General features: G+C 42.8%; 2 protein-coding genes across 4 annotated transcripts in view; one reads left to right on the forward strand and one right to left on the reverse strand.

The window, feature by feature from the left end:
* SDF2 (stromal cell derived factor 2) overlaps nt 1–8,713 on the reverse strand; it is a 9,883-nt gene extending 1,170 nt beyond the window's left edge. Inside the window, exons 1-2 of one of the 2 annotated variants that reach the window (XM_081805449.1) lie at nt 8,501–8,713; nt 5,221–5,417 (exon numbers count right to left, since the gene is read on the reverse strand). In XM_081805449.1, the coding sequence (XP_081661575.1) occupies nt 5,221–5,417; nt 8,501–8,651 (348 nt within the window). In that variant the 5' untranslated portion in view covers nt 8,652–8,713. Of the gene's footprint in view, nt 1–5,175; nt 5,418–8,500 lie in introns of both variants that reach the window. The other variant, XM_081805448.1, reaches the window with a different exon arrangement.
* An 83-nt stretch (nt 8,714–8,796) lies between these two features.
* Nucleotides 8,797–18,130, forward strand: part of SUPT6H (SPT6 homolog, histone chaperone and transcription elongation factor) — a 33,065-nt gene continuing 23,731 nt past the window's right edge. Inside the window, exon 1 of one of the 2 annotated variants that reach the window (XM_081805438.1) lies at nt 8,797–9,026. The gene's annotated coding sequence lies outside the window, so the exon portion shown is untranslated. Of the gene's footprint in view, nt 9,122–18,130 lie in introns of both variants that reach the window. The other variant, XM_081805437.1, reaches the window with a different exon arrangement.

The raw sequence follows: 18,130 nt of genomic DNA on the forward strand, positions 1-18,130 counted from the left end.
AAAGACACAAATGGTAGCGATATTAGCATGACTGACACACAGGCTTGGAAGGGAGAGGGAAGCAACAGAAGAAAAATAAGGCTACCTAAAAGTAAAAAATAAGAGGCTTTCCAGTGTTGTTTAAAAATAAACTGTGGGAAAAACATTTTAAAAATTAAAATAAAAAAAAAGAAACTGTGAAAAAAGAAAGACACAAAGTACATGAAATCAGTTGCCCTAGGATTATGTTCCAAACATTTACTTTGCAAGTAATCCTGTATTGGCTTTATATTTTCTATTACAGCCTTACTGTTGTTATTTGACTTTAAATATTCCTGCCTCATTCCCTTAACTACATTTTAACCAACGCAGTGAGCAACAGAAGTTGAAAGGGGGGCGATGGGCTCTGGAAACTGGCAGACCTTGAATCTCTGCTCCATTCCATTCCTTCCTGTGTAACTCCTTCATTTTCTCCTCTAAAAACTCATGACAGGGGTGCCTGGGTGGCTCAGTCGATTAAGCATCTGCCTTGGGCTCGGGTCGTGGTCTCCAGGTCCTGGGATCGAGCCCCATGTTGGCTTCCTGGCTCAGCGGAGAGTCTGCTTCTCCCTCTCCCTCTGCCGCTCTCCCTGTTTGTGCTCTCTCTCAAATGAATAAATAAAATCTTTAAAAAAAAAAAAAAAGGGGGGCGCCTGGGTGGCTCAGTTGGTTGGGCGACTGCCTTCGGCTCAGGTCATGATCCTGGAGTCCCCGGATCGAGTCCCGCATCGGGCTCCCTGCTCAGCAGGGAGTCTGCTTCTCCCTCTGACCCTCCCCCCTCTCATGTACTCCCTCTTTCTCATTCTCTCTCTCTCAAATAAAAATAAAATCTTAAAAAAAAAAACTCATGACAGTATCACCTTATAGAATAATTGTGAGAACTAAATGAAATAGAGTAAATAATAGCAGAGTTCTTCCACTTCTCTTCTAATCCCATTCCTCTTAAGGCCAAATATTCAGAGCTTCTATTGCAATAAAAAAGTTAATGGGACGCCTGGGTGGCTGAGTTGGTTAAGTGTCTGCCTTTGGCTCACGTCATGATCCCAGGGTCCTGGGATCGAGACCCGCATCGGGCTCCTTGCTGAGCAGTAGCCTGCTTCTCCCTCTCCCTCTGCCTGCCACTCCCCCTGCTTGTGCTCTCTCCCTCTCTCTGACAAATAAATAAAAAAACCTTAAAAAAAAAAAAAGGTGGAAAGTCATTAAAAAAAAAAAGTTACTGATTATTTCAGAAATTTATAAAAACATGCTAAGCTATGTAATTTTAGATTAAAAGCATTCATTTGGAAATAGAGTCTGTAAGACTAAAGGCAAAAGGAACTGTATATAATTAACAATCCTACTATACTTGTAAAGTTTTTTTTTCTTTTTTTTAATTTTATCTATTTATTTGACACAGAGAGAGACAGTGAGAGAGAAGGAACACAAGCAGGGGGAGTGGGAGAGGGAGAAGCAGGCTTCCCACCAAGCAGGGAGCCCGACGTGGGGCTCGATCCCAGGACGCTGGGATCATGACCTGAGCCGAAGGCAGACGCTTAATGACTGAGCCACCCAGGCGTCCCTATACTTGTAAAGTTTTGAGTGCAACTTTTGTTGATTGTGTATTTGTTTATTGCTGTGTATTTTTTTTTTTTTTTTTTAAGTAGGCTTTAGGCCCAGCATGGAGCCTAACACGGGCTTGAACTCATTACCCTGAGATCAAGGCCTGAGCTGAGATCAAGAGTCAGACACTGGGGCACCTGAGTGGCTGTCAGTTAAGTGTGCCTTCGGCTCAGGTCATGATCCCAGGATCCTGGGATGGAGTCCTGTGTCAGGCTCCCTCCAGGGAGCCTGCTTCTCCCTGGCCCTCTGCCTGCTGCTCCCCCTGCTTGTGCACTGTTAAATAAATAAATAAAATCTTAAAAAAAAAAAAGCATCTGACTTTGGCTGGGGTCTTAATCTTGGGGTCCTGGTATCAAGCCCTGCATCAGGCTCCACGCTCAGCAGTGAGTCTGCTTCTCCCTCTCCCTCTACTCCAACCCCTGCTCGTGCTCTCTCTCTCACATAAATTTTTTTTTTTTTTAAATGCTGACGATATAACATCTTTTTTTTCAAGATTTTATTTATTTATTTATTTATTTATTTGACAGAGAGAGACAGCGAGAGAGGGAACACAAGCAGGGGGAGTGGGAGAGGGAGAAGCAGGCTTCCCGCAGAGCAGAGAGCCCGATGCGGGGCTCGATCCCAGGACCCTGGGATCATGACCTGAGCCGAAGGCAGACACCCAACGACTGAGCCACCCAGGCGCCCCTCACATAAATTTCTTAAAAAAAAGTCATTTAACCAACCAAGCCACCCAGGCGCCCCACAATTCTATACTTGTATATAGAACTGAACAAGTAAATAGATGACAGTGGTGGAAACCAGGTATCTGTGTGGAAATTTACAAATAAATAAAGGAAGGAGGCTAGAATGATCTAAATGGTAATGGATTATAGTTGGAGACATCAATAGAAATTCATGTTTAACGTAATACAGATACAGATGTTATACATAAAAATACTCATAGTTATGTCTATATATACATACACATCCTTCTTTGTTCTGTCAGGTGAGAAGGCCTAAAAGAGACAACACCCCAGCAGCAACAAGCTCATGTAAGGGCTAAGATCATGGTTTCTAATATCATTCTCCAAAAAAAGGAAACAGAACTCCTTGGAGAAATAGCTGATTCTAGGACTGGGGCAAGAAATATACAAGATGAGCCTAGAATATCTTTTAGTGCCAGAAAGAAAGGAAGGGTTAACACACACACATACACAAAAATGGGAGTATGTCAAATGGACACAGGAGACAAGTAAGAGAGCTCCCAATGGCCAAAGTTGGAACAACTTGAGCAACAAAATAAAGGCAGTGGTATGGGATCATAACTCAAAGTATAAAATATTCATGAATCCATACTGATATGAATAAATGATTGAATAAACAAGTAAAGGAGAGACAAATACCCATGCAGAAAAATTCCAAATAAATTTTTTAGCTAATCTATCTAAAGGAGAGGGAGCATAACTCTGCATTCCTTAAGTGGGGGCTACGCATAATGACGTACTTCCAAAAACACAATATAGAAAGGTGGGGGGGGTGAGATGAAAAGAATAGCTTTATAGGATGGGCGCCTGGGTGGCTCAGATGGTTAAGCGTCTGCCTTCGGCTCAGGTCATGATCCCAGGGTCCTGGGATCGAGCCCCGCATCGGGCTCTCTGCTCTGCGGGAAGCCTGCTTCTCCCTCTCCCACTCCCCCTGCTTGTGTTCCCTCTCTCGCTGTCTCTCTCTGTCAAATATATAAATAAATAAATAAATAAATAAATAAATAAATAAATATTTTAAAAAATTATTTTAGTGGGCGCCTGGGTGGCTCAGTCGTTAAGCGTCTGCCTTCGGCTCAGGTCATGATCCCAGGGTCCTGGGATCGAGCCCCGCATCGGGCTCCCTGCTTGGCAGGGAGCCTGCTTCTCCCTCTCCCTCTACTGTTCCCCCTGCTTGTGCTCTCTCACTCTATCAAATAAATAAATAAAATCTTTAAAAAAAAAAAAAAAGAATAGCTTTATAGGAGAAACATCACAAACACTATTTCAGTAGTTATAAATCATGTACATAGTATGTACCTGTGACATGATGTGATAAAAATGGCACTTTACCCCTGTGGCCTTCCTCCTAAAAACATTTCTAAGTCTGATCTAATCATGACAAAAACATCAGACAAATCCTAATGGAGGAGCACCCTATAGTATACTTGACCAGCATTCCTCAAAACAGTGATATTTACAATATCACTAACTATACTCCCTATGCCCTACCTTTTATCCCTGTGACTTATTCGTTGCATAACTGGAAGCCTGTAATCTCCCACTCCCCTTCACCCATTCTGCCCATCTCCTCACACCCTTCCTCTCTGACAACCATCAGTTTGTTCTCTACATTTATAGGTCTGATTCTGCTTTTTGTTTGTTCATTTGTTTTCTTATATTCCACATATAAGTGAAATCATATGATATTCGTCTTTCTCTGCATTTCATTTAGCCTAATACCCTTTAGGTCCACCCACGTTGCCACAAATGGCAAGAATTCATTCTTTTTTATGGCTGAGTAATATTCTATCGTGTATATATGTATACACTATATCTTCTTCACCCATTCATCTATTTTTTTTTTTTTAAGATTTTATTTATTTGACAGAAAGAGACACAGCGAGAGAGGGAACACAAGCAAGGGGAGTGGGAGAGGGAGAAGCAGGCTTCCCATGGAGCAGGGAGCCCAATGCAGGGCTCGATCCCAGGACCCTGAGATCATGACCTGAGCCGAAGGCAGACGCTTAATGACTGAGCCAACCAGGCAACCCCCCATTCATCTACTGATGTACACTTGGTTTGCTTCTGTATCTTGGCTATTGTAAATAATGCTGCAATAAACACAGGGGTACACATCTTTCCAAATTAGTGTTTTCTTTTTTTTAAGAATTTATTCATTTGACAGAGAGAGACACAGCCAGAGAGGGAACACAAGCAGGGGGAGAGGGAGAAGCAGACTTCCTGCAGAGCAAGGACCCCGGGATCATGAGCTGGGCCGAAGGCAGATTCTTAACAACTGAGCCACCCAGGCGCCCCGTTTTCATTTTCTTTAGGTAAATACACAATAGTGGAATTACTGGATCATATGATATTTCTATTTTTAATTTTTTGAGGAACCTCCATACTGTTTTCCAAAGTGGCTACACCAATTTACATTCCCAACAACCGTGCACAAGGGTTCCCTTTTCTCCACATCCTCACCAACACATGTTATTTCTTATTTTTTGATTATAACCATTCTGTCAGGTATAAGGTGATATCTTTACTATGGTTTTGATTCACATTTCCCCGATGATTAGTGATGTTGAGTTCTTTTCATGTGTCAACATTGGGTTTCTTTACTGTAGAATTTATCAAGATGACTTATGATATGCTTCTACCTATTTTGTCTTTTCTCATTTCTTGATTTCATCTAGATGTAAAGTCTCTATTTTGCCCAGAAACAATTTCCTTCACACTTATGAGACAAAGCCAATTCTCCATGTCTGCACAAAAAAGAACAGCTACACCTAGAAAAGAAAGGGCTAAGAACCAAGATATTAGACAACTCAACTGAGTAATGCACAGGGCACGAGTGATCCACAGGATGCCACCTCACCTGGTTTCCAGAAAGAGGTGAGGTGAAGTGGTGACTATGGAGGTTTCGGCCAGTGTTGACATGTGTCAGCCGGATGGGTTGGCCACATTTGATGGGGGTTCCTCTCTCACACACTGTAGCCGTCTTCCCCCGTATCCTCCAGTAACTATTGCTGTCGTCCACAGAGGTTACACCTGTCACTGACTGCTGCCCACTACCTGCAGTCCAAAAAAGAAAAGAAGAGTGAGCTCAACCTAATCCCCCTCTTTCCTAAGGCCAATAATGTGCCCTGTATTATAAAACAGGTTTGGAGGAGTGGAGAGGAAACCCTATGCTTGATATTTCTTTGTCTACAACATTATAAAAATACACAAAAAATACTAAATAGGTTTATATAGTATTGTTATCTGATAAATTATACTTAAATGTGTGATAGAAAACTCTAAGAATGTGCATCAAACAGAACTAAATAAATAAACTTACGTTCATTTTTTTGAAACACAAGTATTATGTATCTATATACAATAACCTGGATAGTCCTTAAAATATGTCAGTACATGTACATATATATATAAGTATTATATACCTATAGACAGTAACTTGGGTAGCCCCTAGTATATGTCACATAATTGAAACATGTTTAATATTATTCAATGTTCACTATGCATGACAATCAAAACATCTGTCACATTTCACAACAGAGACCAGCTTTTGCTGTCAACTTTAATCCAAGCAATCACTGCAGCTCCCGAATTTCCCCATGAGTGATCAATAGGTTATAAAAGTATTCATAAGTCCTCTAAATTTGGTTAATACTGCCTAAAGAGGTACAGTTATGGTTAAAAGGTACCAGGTTAAACACATAGCTGCAGGCTTAAAAAGAAGAAGGAAAATATACATATAATAATTGCTAGCCAGCTAATGTGTACTGAGCACTTTCTAAATGTCAGATACCAGGGCGCCTGGGTGGCTCTGTTGTTAAGCGTCTGCCTTCAGTTCAGGTCATGATCCCAGAGTCCTGGGATCGAGCCCCGCATCGGGCTCCCTGCTTGGCGGGAGGCCTGCTTCTTCCTCTCCCACTCCCCCTGCTTGTGTTCCTGCTCTTGCCATCTCTCTCTGTCAAATAAATAAAATCTTTAAAAAATAAATAAATAAATGTCCGATACCAAACCAAACCTTTTACCTGAATATTCTTATTTGATAGCATGCGTATATTCTCTAAGGTAGGTATTACTGTTATCATCATCCCCAATTTACACTGGAGTCTCAGAAAAGCTAAATAGTACACCCCAGGTCACACAGCACCAAGACACAGTGCTGGGGTTTGAACTTAGATGGCCCTACTCTAGAACTCACACTCTTAACCACTCTACCACATGGCCTCCCAAGAAACTATTTTCTGTCAAGTTATATCAGAGACCACTCTCATATAAACTCCAGGGATATTCTCTTCCCTAAGCCTTCATCTACTACTCAATTCTTTAAATGCACTCAAGACACTTTCCTAGTTACTCTCGCCTGTTCCTCCTAGCTTTGCCTTCAGTCATTGCCATGCTTCACTAAACCACAGTCTATACTTTGTGCCTTCTACTTTTTCAGGTTCTGTTCAACCCTTCACTTCCTCTCCCATCATTCAGAGATCAGACAGGACGGAGTGCGTTCAGGGTGGTATGGCTGTAGACTCCTCTCCCACCCTTAAACCTTGGGATTACCCAGAGTTCTATCCTTATCCATTCTTAAATACTTATTGGAGATCAGAACAAAAGCATCTATACATGCTTCAACAGGTTTTTCAAGTGATTCAAATCGACACCAGATTGAGAACCACAGTGCATCCTGCGCAATCTCACTTACTCTCCCCATATCTTTAACTCCCCCCCGAACCCCCACCCAGTACCATGATGTACTTAACTCTACCTCAGGCTCCGCACAGACTGAATCTGGTTCTCAAATCTGGCTGCCCATTAGAAGCACCTGAAGAATTTTTCAAATCTATAGATTCCTATTGTCAGGCCTCTCTCCCACATTCTGATTTAGTAGAGCCAAACTAGGAAACTAGATCAAATTAAAAAGTAGTGAGCTGGACACAAGACAAGTGTTCACTGAATGGCTGCTAGGATCATAAAACATACCAACAATGACAACTCAGTCCTTTCCTAGTCTAACTAGTCAGACACGTTTTGAGAATCATGAACCGTAGACTAGCCCCCATCCTCTCTTACTTGATAACATCATCAGTCATCCAAGACAGAAATCTAGCAATCATCTTAGATGCATCTCACATCTCACCAACTGAACTTTTTTCTCTTTTTTTGTCAGTTTTTGTTTTCCTGTAACTTGGTGACTGGCTATTATATCTCCTCTATCTAGAATAATATTAGGGACGTAATAAGAGTTTATTAAATCTAGGGGCGCCTGGGTGGCTCAGTCGGTTAAGCGTCTGCCTTCGGCTCCGGTCGTGGTGCCGGGGTCCTGGGATCGAGCCCCGCATCAGGCTCCCTGCTCTGCCAGAAGCCTGCTTCTCCCTCTTCTACTCCCCCTGCTTGTTCCCTCTCTCGCTGTGTCTCTGTCAAATAAATAAATAAAACCTTTAAAAAAAAAAGTTTATTAAATCTATACTGAATGAATCCACAAATAATTGCTAAATTATAAATGAATCCAAATCAAGCATTTTAATATCCTATGTTAAAAAGCCCTCTAAATTTCCTCTCCAATTCCACTTAGTGCTTTAAATTCTTCACAAGAAAAGTGTGAGTAAAAAGAGGCCAAAGGAAAAGGGTTGAAAAGCAAGCTTAAGATGCAAAACAGCTAGAACAGAAAGATATAGTCAAACAGTGAGGTCTTGGAGTTCAAGACTTCAGAGGTACAGCACTTACTGTAATTTTCTACATGTCTGTCTCTCCCGCACTGAGTAGTGCCAGCCTGGAGTAGCTGAAAGCAGGCTTTGAAACTGGACAGATTTGGTTCGAACCCCGTCTCTGTCATTCACTAGCTGCAAGGCTCTGAGCATGCGATTTATTTGAGTTTGTTTCCTCATCTGTAAAATGAGGATAACAATCGTCTCTACCTCGTAGGAATGTTATAAATCCAAAAGAGTATATGTGTAATGTGCCCGATACGTAGCTCACCAGATAGAAGCTGATATTATGCCCAATTCTCCGATTCTCCGCCTCTAGACCTCAGGAACCGCCCCCGGGCTCCCCTAACCTTCCCAGACCACACCCCTCAGATTTTCTCTTGGCCCCACCCCCTCCGGAGCTTACCAGGCCCTCCCAGCCCACCCGAACCCGGGTGGCAGTACCTGACCCATAGCGCACGTCGTGTGAGTGCAGTCGCACGTTGTGGCGCGTATTGAGTAGCTTCACCACAGAGCCGCATGTAACGACAGCCAGATTGGACGCTTCCACAGCACTCCACAAACCCCCCAACAACAGTAGGGACACCACAGCCATCCTAGCTGTAGCGCAGAGCCCCTATCTTCGAAGGAAACTCGGCCCCTCCCCGGAAGCGGAAGCTGCAGGCGGAACCACAGAGAGGAGGAAATGAGGAAGCCCTAAGTCTAGTCTTTATGGTTCCTTTAGCTAGAGCGGCCCTAGGAAGCCACTAGTCTTGACACTTCCGATCCCCAAGCTCTGTTCCCAAGTCTCTGTGACACTTACCTTCCTGAACCGCTTCGGCCAGTTTTCGCGCCCTCCTAAACGAAGCCCCGAGAGCCGGGTGGGAGAAGAGAGCAAGGAATGGCCCGCCTACTCCCAGTGACAGGGAGCCGGAAGTGACGTAGCACGTTGACGCAGCAGCGGCGGCGGTGGCGGCGGAGGGGCCGTGCGGTGGGTCCGTACTATCCTTTCCCAGTCTCGGTTCGACGACTCCATTTTCCTCGGTGGGGGTTTAGCGCTCCGGAGTAGCGGCGGGCTTCAGGCAGGTAAAGTTCGAACTGGAAAGCGTGTTTCTCGAATGGGTCAGGTGAGGAACCAGGCTCCTAGGGCCTGGTCCCGTAAGGGAAGAGGTACTGGGGAGCCGTATGCGGTAAGAAGGGGGCCCCCCCCGGCCTTCCCTGGTCTATAAGGGAAAAGGAGAAGGAAACCGGAGTAGTTGCCTAGAGTCTCAGAGCTTTTCCCAGCCCTATGCTACCCGGAACCCGTGAATTGGGCGCCGTGTTGTATCAACAGGCTTCCTGGGATTCCGTCCTCTCGAAAGCTTGTGAAAATTGGGCCACGCCAAAGGATTTGGGAATGGAAGGGACTTGGGGCTTCTGAGTCAGGATCAGGTGATCAAATTTTTTGTTCTGGGGATGTTAAACCTACGGATCTTTCAGCAGCTAGGCCATCAGGCTAGAGGGCGATGCCAAATACCATCTTTTTCCGTATTGTTGAAAATAAAATTAGAACTTTTTATAGATGGTTGCATCCATCAACCGCCCACCGCAAACCTCAGAATGGGCTATTGAGTCAAAACTTCATTATCTTCCAGTTTCTGCCTTTCTCTTCAGGCAGTCCCTTGAACCAGCTGGAGCAGTTCGTTTCTCTTGGTTGTTTCAAGAAGTGATACTTATTTTTCTTTAATAAGAGGCCTAAGCTCTCTGAAAATACATCCTTGGAAATTCATTGTAATATCAGAAGTAGCAAGGGAGTATTGAGTTACACCGCTGCTATTAATGAACATGGAGAATGTAAACAGTTTGGAATTTGATTAATTTCTTCTAGAAAAAAAGCTTACTTGCACTGTTTATTTGGAAGGTACCGGTTCTAAAGTCTTCACTGTATTGATTACAAAAGTATGATTGCTCCCTCATCACCTGAATTTAGAGCCCTTTTCCATCACTTGTGTCCCCTCAACCAGTGCAAATACATTCTTCTTTAGATTGCTTCTATGGCTACTAGATTAGATTAGCGTAGTTACTCCCTAAGAGGTTTAAACCTTATTAAGAGATTAATCACGTCTAGAAGTGGTGCAATCTAGAGAGGCTGTCGCGTTTCGCAGTTCTCCCTCAATAGACCTTCGCCAGAAGGGAAGCCCACGTAGTATACTGGAAACAAATGGTCTTGGGAGGCAAGTAAATTTGCCCTTGCTCCTATGTTCTTGGTCTCAATAAATGGCACTGTGATAAGGATCCTGTGTAAAATCCTTGGATTCTTCCTCTCCATTATTCCCTGATAAAATCAATCACCCAGTCCTACCTCTCCATAAAAATCTTTTCCCATCACATACAAATTATGTTCTGGTAACCTCCCTCATCCCCCTCCAACTATCATCCTACTTTTTTTATTTCCCTTCACAGCCAGATTTCTATCTGTGTTAACTTTCTCAAATTTTATTCATTTTTCAGGCTCTACTAGTCTGGTTTCTCTTCTGACCACTTGGTTGAAGTTTCTCTGGTCAAGGTTACTAATGATTTCTTTATTGCCAGATCTCATGGATACTTTGTTCTTACCTTCCTCAATCCCTGGAATATGCAACACAGTTTACTCCTGTCTTGAAACTCTCTTGTCTTGGGGCTCCTGGGTGGCTCAGTCAGTAAGCATCTGCCTTCAGTTCAGGTCATGATCCCAGGGTCCTGGGATAGAGCCCCACATCAGGATCCCTACTCAATGGGGTGTCTTGCTTCTTCCTCTCCCTCCCACTCGCTCTCTCTCAAATACATAAATAAAATATTTAAAAAAAAAAATGACGACGAAGAAGAAACTCTCTTCTCTTGGTTTCATTAACACTTAGCTCCTGGATTGTCTCCATTTTTCTGGTTGCTCCTTCTCAGTGTCCTTTGCTAGCCACTTTTGCTCCCTACCTAGGGTCTAAATGTTGAATTTCCTTCAGAGTTTAATCTTGGGCTCTCTGCATACTTCCTTTAGATGATCCAGTCTCCGTGGCTTTAATTACCATCTGAAAGGTGGCAACTGTCAAGTTCAAATCTCTAGCCCTGCCTCCTCTATGTTCAAGAATCGTACACAGAGGGGCGCCTGGGTGACTCAGTCGTTAAGCGTTTGCCCTCAGCTCAGGTCATGATCCCAGGGTCCTGCTCAGCAGGAAGTCTGCTTCTCCCTCTCCCCTGCTTGTGTTCCCTCTCTCACTGTGTCTCTCTCTGTCAAATAAATAAAATCTTTTAAAAAAAAAAGAATTGTATACAGAATGCCTATTTAATAGCTCCATTTGGATGTTTCTTAGACATCCCAAATCTAACATAACAAAAAGAACATTTTAGTTTTCCCATCACTCCAAACCTGATCTTCCCTCTCTAAGACGTACTCTCATCCACGTGGTTACCAAAGCCAGACCTCTGGGGATCATCTTGGATTCTTTTCCTTTACTACCCTCCTTCCCAAGTTTGGTAAGTCCTGTCACTTCTTCCAAAATATGTTTCAAATCTGTTTTCTGTTCTCTATCTCCGCTTTTACCACCCTATTCCAAACCACCATCATCTTTTGCCTGGGCTACAACAGGGGTATCCTCAGTTTTCCCTGTTTCCACCCAGGTCTCCCTGCTTAAAGCACTCCAGTGGTTTTCCATGGCTTTCAGAGCCCCACTTGAGCAGGCCCCTCCTCTTTTTCCCATTCTGCTGCCTTCACCATTCTCTGGTCACATTGGCCTTAGGACATTGCCTACCATATGCCAAGTTCTTCCCCACCTTTTCTACCAGGAACCTCTTCCTACCCATTGTTGACATCTCAGCCTAAACTCACCCTCTCAGAGGTGAGGGTATTTATTTCCTTCCTAGTACTTATAGCAAGGTTTCTTTTGTTTGTGGTTTGTCTCCTACACCAGAATGTAGATATCCTAGGAAGAAGGACTTTGTTTTTTTCTATGTGCCTGACAGGTAAGTAGGCACTCATTAAATAAATCTTCTTTGAATTAGCAAGTAAACTAAGTTCGGTTTAAAACCCTGCAGGGGCTTCCCAGCACCTTTTAGAGTCCAAAATCTTTAACTTACCCTATCAAGATCCTTATGACTTCACTCCAACTCCATTATGAACCCTCCTCCCTCTCTCTAGTCAAGCTGGCCCTCACTGGCCCTGCCACTGGCCCTGGGCCTTGTGCTGGAAGTGCTCTCCTCCAACACTACCACTCCTTGCATGACCACCAAAGAAGGCAGCTCCTCCCTTTAGCTAATTCCTCCACAGTCTTACAGTCTTTATTCAAAGTCACTTCCTCAAAACCAGATTGGAGTCCACTCTTACAGGCTCCCATGGTACCTTGGTCACCAGTTCTTTCAATTACTCCTGTACTTCTAGATCATGGGTCAACAAATTAAAGCTCCTTGGCCAAATTAGGCAACTCCCATTCATTTACATATCATCAGTGTCAGATTTTGTGCTACAGTGGCAGATCTGGCCCTCTGTGGTTTGATAACCCCTGTGCTAGGGCAGGAATATGTTCCCCAGTGTGTGTGGCACAAGACTCGGTAACTTAACTCCCAGCCTCTGTTGCAGGGATTCTGATTCTGGTTACATATTTCAGTTGTTTCTGCTCCTCTTTTGTACTTATTCTGCAAGGAAATGTGGAAAGAACAGAGATAACTTGTATTCTTAAATTACTTATGTTAGTCATCATTAACAATAATACTTTCTATACTCTGGTATTGCAAGATCCTAAGAGGGGCGCCTGGGTAGCTCAGTTGGTTAAACGTCTGCCTTCTGCCCAAGTCATGATCCCAAGTCATGGTCCCAGGGTCCTGGGATCCAGCCCCGCATTAAGCTCCCTGCTCAGCGGGGATTCGGTTTCTCCCTCTTCCCCAGCCTCTCCCCACCCCCACTCCCGCTTGTGCTCTCTCGCTCACTCTCTCTCTCTCAAATAAATAAAATCCTTTAAAAAAAAAAATAGGAAAGATCCTAAGATTGTTATTTCCTGGGGTGCCTGGGTGGCTCAGTCGTTAAGCGTCTACCTTCAGCTCAGGTCATGATCCCAGGGTCCTGGGATCGAGCCCCGCATTGGGCTCCCTGCTCGGCAGGAGGCCTGCTTCTTCCTCTCCCACTCACCCTGCTTGTGTTCCCTCTCTCACTGTCTCTGTCTGTCAAATAAAACTTTAAAAAAAAAAAAGTTATTTCCTATAAATGTGGCGTGCACATTAAAATGACGATAGGTAGAGTTAACATTTTCTGTTTTGTGTGTGTGTGTTTTTTGTTTTAAGATTTTATTTTTAAGTAATCTCTACACCCAACGTGGGGCTTGAACTTACAACCCTGAGATCAGTGCATGCTCTACTGACTGAGCCAGCCAGGCACCCCTCACTTTTTCTTTATTTTATCATCTTGATTTGGTTTGATTAGGATTTTTCTTAAAGATTTCTGAATTTAAAAGAACTTGTCTTAAGTGGATTCTGAATACTTCATTTATTAAACTTTCAGGTTTTTGAATTCCAAATTGGGTAGTCACTTGTGAACACTTTTGGAATAGTCCCAGGCTTTTGCTCATAAAATACAGAATGTCTTAGAGTTGAAACTCCACACCAGACTTATGGGGCTGTTCCCCATACCACTAGGCCCTTTCAAACCTAAGCCTTTGCTCATGTTGCTTTTTCCAGTTATTCTCTTAAGTCCTCTCAACTCAGGCATCACCTTTTCTGAGGCATTCTCTGACATCTCTCTCTCCTCATATTGCTCCCGTAGTCCTGGTGTATAACTATAATGCAACATTCATTATGCTTTGTCATAACTTTATTTACAAGTTTTTTGATATAGATTGTGAATTCTACCAAGTAAAACATATTTTACTCATTTTTATATACCCAAGTCCCAGGACAGAGCTTAATCCTATATGTATACGTATATATAGAAGTAAATGTTAATTGAGCTGGCAGTGAAGGGAATTAACAGACATCTTTTTTTGCTCTGGTCTCCTTTTAATTGCCTCCTACATCATCTTGTTCAAAAGGAGGGACTGCTGAGGGCCTCCCTGTGGCAGTGTGATCCCAGCTCCATTCCTCTCCCAGAGAATGTCATGGTAACGGCCAACCTCTCCCTTTGAGCCACATCTTGGACTGCAGCTGTGCTTCTGCCTGGAGAAGCCTCCCTTTGCTACCCCGTGCCCCTTCTAGACCTGTTTCACTAGCACATTTAACTTACGGTCTGAATGTGGGGAAAATTCAAGAGCATAAGTACTAAATAAAAAACCTGAACTGTGCTGGGCTCAGCCGAGATATCATACATTAATAATAATCGTACGCTAATAAAGAGTATTTTTGTTGGGGAATAGTTGCGACTTGCCAACCTCAGCCTGCAGTGCTGCTGCGGAACCCTCCGCACATTTAGCTCCTGCGAGTTGGAGCAAGTCAGGCTTGCTTCTGGCACACCTCTTTTAACTGAAAGTCTTGGCAGTGAGCTAGACTGGAAGCATTCCCCCCACTAGAGCACAGCATGTACTCTATTGCTAACCTAGGGAATGGGAGAAAAGCTGCGTGTAGCACAGAGCACCAGCTGCCTCCCGGGACAGAAAAAAAGCTGTTGTTTTCATCAGGTAGGCTGTCTGTTTCTCTCTGTTAAGTAGACTGGAGGGCATCTGGTCTGCAGGAGCTGGCATTTAATGTGAAGATGTTGAGGCCTTGTAAGACTGAATTTGTGGGTCTGATAGCCTAATTAAAGCAAGCCATGTGTGGGGGCTGCTGTACCCAAATCTATTTTTAATGGCTTAGTTCAGGGCCGGGGCAGGGGGGGTGATGTCAGAATTCAAATTAGAGCACCAGATTTAATTAGTAGTTTTAGATACTCACTTTCTACAGTACTGAAAGTATATTACCTTAAGGACACAAGTCTTGGGGAAGAAAAGAGCATCAATCTAACCGTAAGACTTGTATTACCGCCCTATGGGGTGTGTCACTGTATAGTATAGCAGCTCTCAAACATTTTAATCTTAGGACCCCCTTTATAAATATAATTGAAGATTGCAAAGACGTTTATGTGAGTTGTATCTATTGATGTTTATGAGATTTTTATATTTTGATGTTTACCAAATAAGAAATTTAAATTGGGTATATTAATTCATTTTGAAATAATAATAAAGCACCACCAAAAAAGTAATTATTTTGCAGTATACAGGTATGTTAAATTAACACATCATGCACTTTAAACTTACAGTGTTTTATGTCTATTATATGTTAATAAAGCTGGGGAAAAAATAATAAGCTCACTACATTTTAACATAAATAATACTTTTATAAAAAACAATTGTAATCTTCAAAAGTAGTGAGAAGCGTGACACTGTTTTACTTTTTTTCCCCAAATCTTTTTAAAGATTTTATTTATTTGAGAGAGTGTGTGCGCAGGAGTGTGGGGGGCGGGGGGCAGAGGGAGAGCAGACTCCACCCAATGCAGGGCTAATCCCACACCCTGCGATCACAACCTGAGCCGAAACCAAGAGTCGACGCGTAACTGACTGAGCCACCCAGGCGCCCCCCAAATCTTTTTAATGTCTCCCTTAATAGAATACAGCTGGATTTTCATATCTGCTTCTGCATTCAGTGTTGTGATACTGCACATCATACTACCTCTGGAAAACTCCACTGTACACTCATGAGAGATGGGAGGAGGTGATCCCCTGACCACACTTGGAGACCTACTGATATATTAGAAACAACTGTACAACTGTGACTTCGGAGTCAGACACACTTTAACTCAGACCTCAGCTCTTGCAGTTGGTATTTGTATCAACTTGAACAAGTGACTTTGTGAGTCTGTCATCTCCTTTGTTGAATGGAGAAAGTGCACTGTAACTCCTAGGACAGTGTAGGGGTTAACAGGTGTTCCTTCCTTAAGTGTCTGGAACTTGGTAGAAGTGTGATTACTGTTGCTCTGGGCGCTTTTTTTTTTTTTTTAATTGTTTAAAGGAAAGGCCTGTATTAGTTTTGCTTGGGTTTTGTGTGAGTGTTGTGGGTTGGTTTGTTTCTAATTCTCTTCCTGTGCCTGCTCTCTACATAGAATACATAAAATTGTTCTGTGGTCCTTATTTTCATATCTCTCTCCCTCTACCAGAATTCAGCTCCTTGATAACAAACAATCCTGTTTATCCTCAAATCCCTAGGTCTGAGCAGAATGTATGTACACAGCAGGCATTCAGTAAAGCTTGAATGGCATCTGAAACCTCAGCCTGAAATTGAACATAAGACCATATCATTGCCTCTCCCTTTCCACCAGAACTCAGTACCTTCAGTTTTGTTTCTTGAGTTCAATCTTAAATTAATTGGTTGTGGTATAAGTTGATATCAGTAAGGTAATTTTCAGAAAAATTAGAGCCATAGCACTTAAGGCTCCTACTAGAGCTCAGACCATTTCAGGTAACTGTTAGCCAGCCTCCTCTTTTTTCCCATCCCACTGCCATCTTTCCCTGGGAAGGTGGCAACAATATGAAAAAGCAAGTAATTTATTTAACAGATATTTAGCTGTTCTTGTTTTGTGCAGAGCACCTAGAAGGATATGTTACTTGGTACAGAATCACAAAGTGCCTTCTGATGCTCTCGTATTGTCATTTATATTTTCATGGTTTTTATTAGCCCTTCAATTAGGTTTGGTCTCTAACATCCAGAAGCTTATGGTCTTAGTTGTGGAAAATGGGCACATACACGGTGGACCATAATTCAGGACAAGGTGAGGACTGATGCTGAGTTTATCAGCAGCCAGCTTCAGGATTCCAGAATCTAGAATCTTGATGTTACAATGTGTGTGATGTGTGCTGTTTTTTAAAGTCCTACGAGGCGTGGGGTGCCTGGGTAGGATAGTCATTTAAGCATCTGACTCTCGGTTTCGGCTTGGGCCCTGATCTCATGGTGGTGAGATCCAGCCCTGCGTTGGGCTCCGTGTTCAGTGCAGAGTCTCCTTGAGAGTCTCTCTCCCTCCCCCTCCCTTTATTACGTTTAAATAAATAAATTCTACAAGGCCCAGAAAACTCCCATGTTATGGTTCTGCCATTTCCAGGCTCTGGATGAGTCCGAAAGCAGGGAAGTAGAAGAAAAAGTTGGGACTGGTTGGTACAAAATTACAGAATGCTAAGGAAAATTAGGCCCACGATTCAAATTCACACTCAGTTAACATTTATTGAAACCGTAAACTAGGTTCTTTCCCCTGTGTCATGTAATAGTCTTAACTACTCTATAAGGTAGGTAGTGCTATTCCTGTTTTCCAGATGAAGAAGTTGATATCCAGACAAATTCAATAATTTGCTTAGCTTAGATATTTGGTAGATGATGGGACCAGGTTTTGATCTTTTCTCTTAAGCCCAGCAATCTTTGCACTTAACTGTGTTGGCTTTATTTTGTAGGCCATGGAAGTCACTTTCAAATTTTTTTTTTTGCTGGGGAGGTAAATGGTAAAAATAGAGTTATGGTTCTAATGTTTCTAAAGAGACCCCTTCTCCACCCAAATGCTCCCAACCAGTAGTCACACAAGTGGCTCAGGTTCATGAAGTGTCGTTTAATCTGTTGGAAAGAATTTTCCTTTTGACTCTGTCAGCAGCCAGGCGTTAAGTTCACACTTGTTTCCCAAATCTCTTATGAGCGAGTCATATAATCTCACTGCTACATATCCCTACCTCTGTAATCACTCCTACACTAATTTCTTTCCTCATTCACCCCTTCCTGCCCCCAAATGATAAATGAGATAAAATCCTTTGTTCTACAGTTGACCCTTGAACAACGCGGGGGTTAGGGGCACTGGCCTCCCCCGCAGTCAAAGATCTGCATATAACTTTTGACTCCCTGAAAACTTTACTAATTGCCTACTGTTGGCTGGGATAACATAACATGATAAATAGTCAATTAACACATTTTGGACGTTATATGTACTATAACCATATTCTTAAAATAAGCTAGAGAAAAGAAAATGTCAAGAAAATCGCATGGAAGAGAAAATACATTTACAGTACTCTATGTATTTATCGAATAAAATCTGTGAGTGGACTCATGCAGCTCAAACTCCTGCTGTTGGAGAGTCAACTCTATATAAGAAGTCCAGTG

This window comes from Leptonychotes weddellii, chromosome 15 (genome assembly GCF_054177405.1).
Source record: "Leptonychotes weddellii isolate Sample4059 chromosome 15, ASM5417740v2, whole genome shotgun sequence".
Taxonomy (NCBI): domain Eukaryota; kingdom Metazoa; phylum Chordata; class Mammalia; order Carnivora; family Phocidae; genus Leptonychotes; species Leptonychotes weddellii.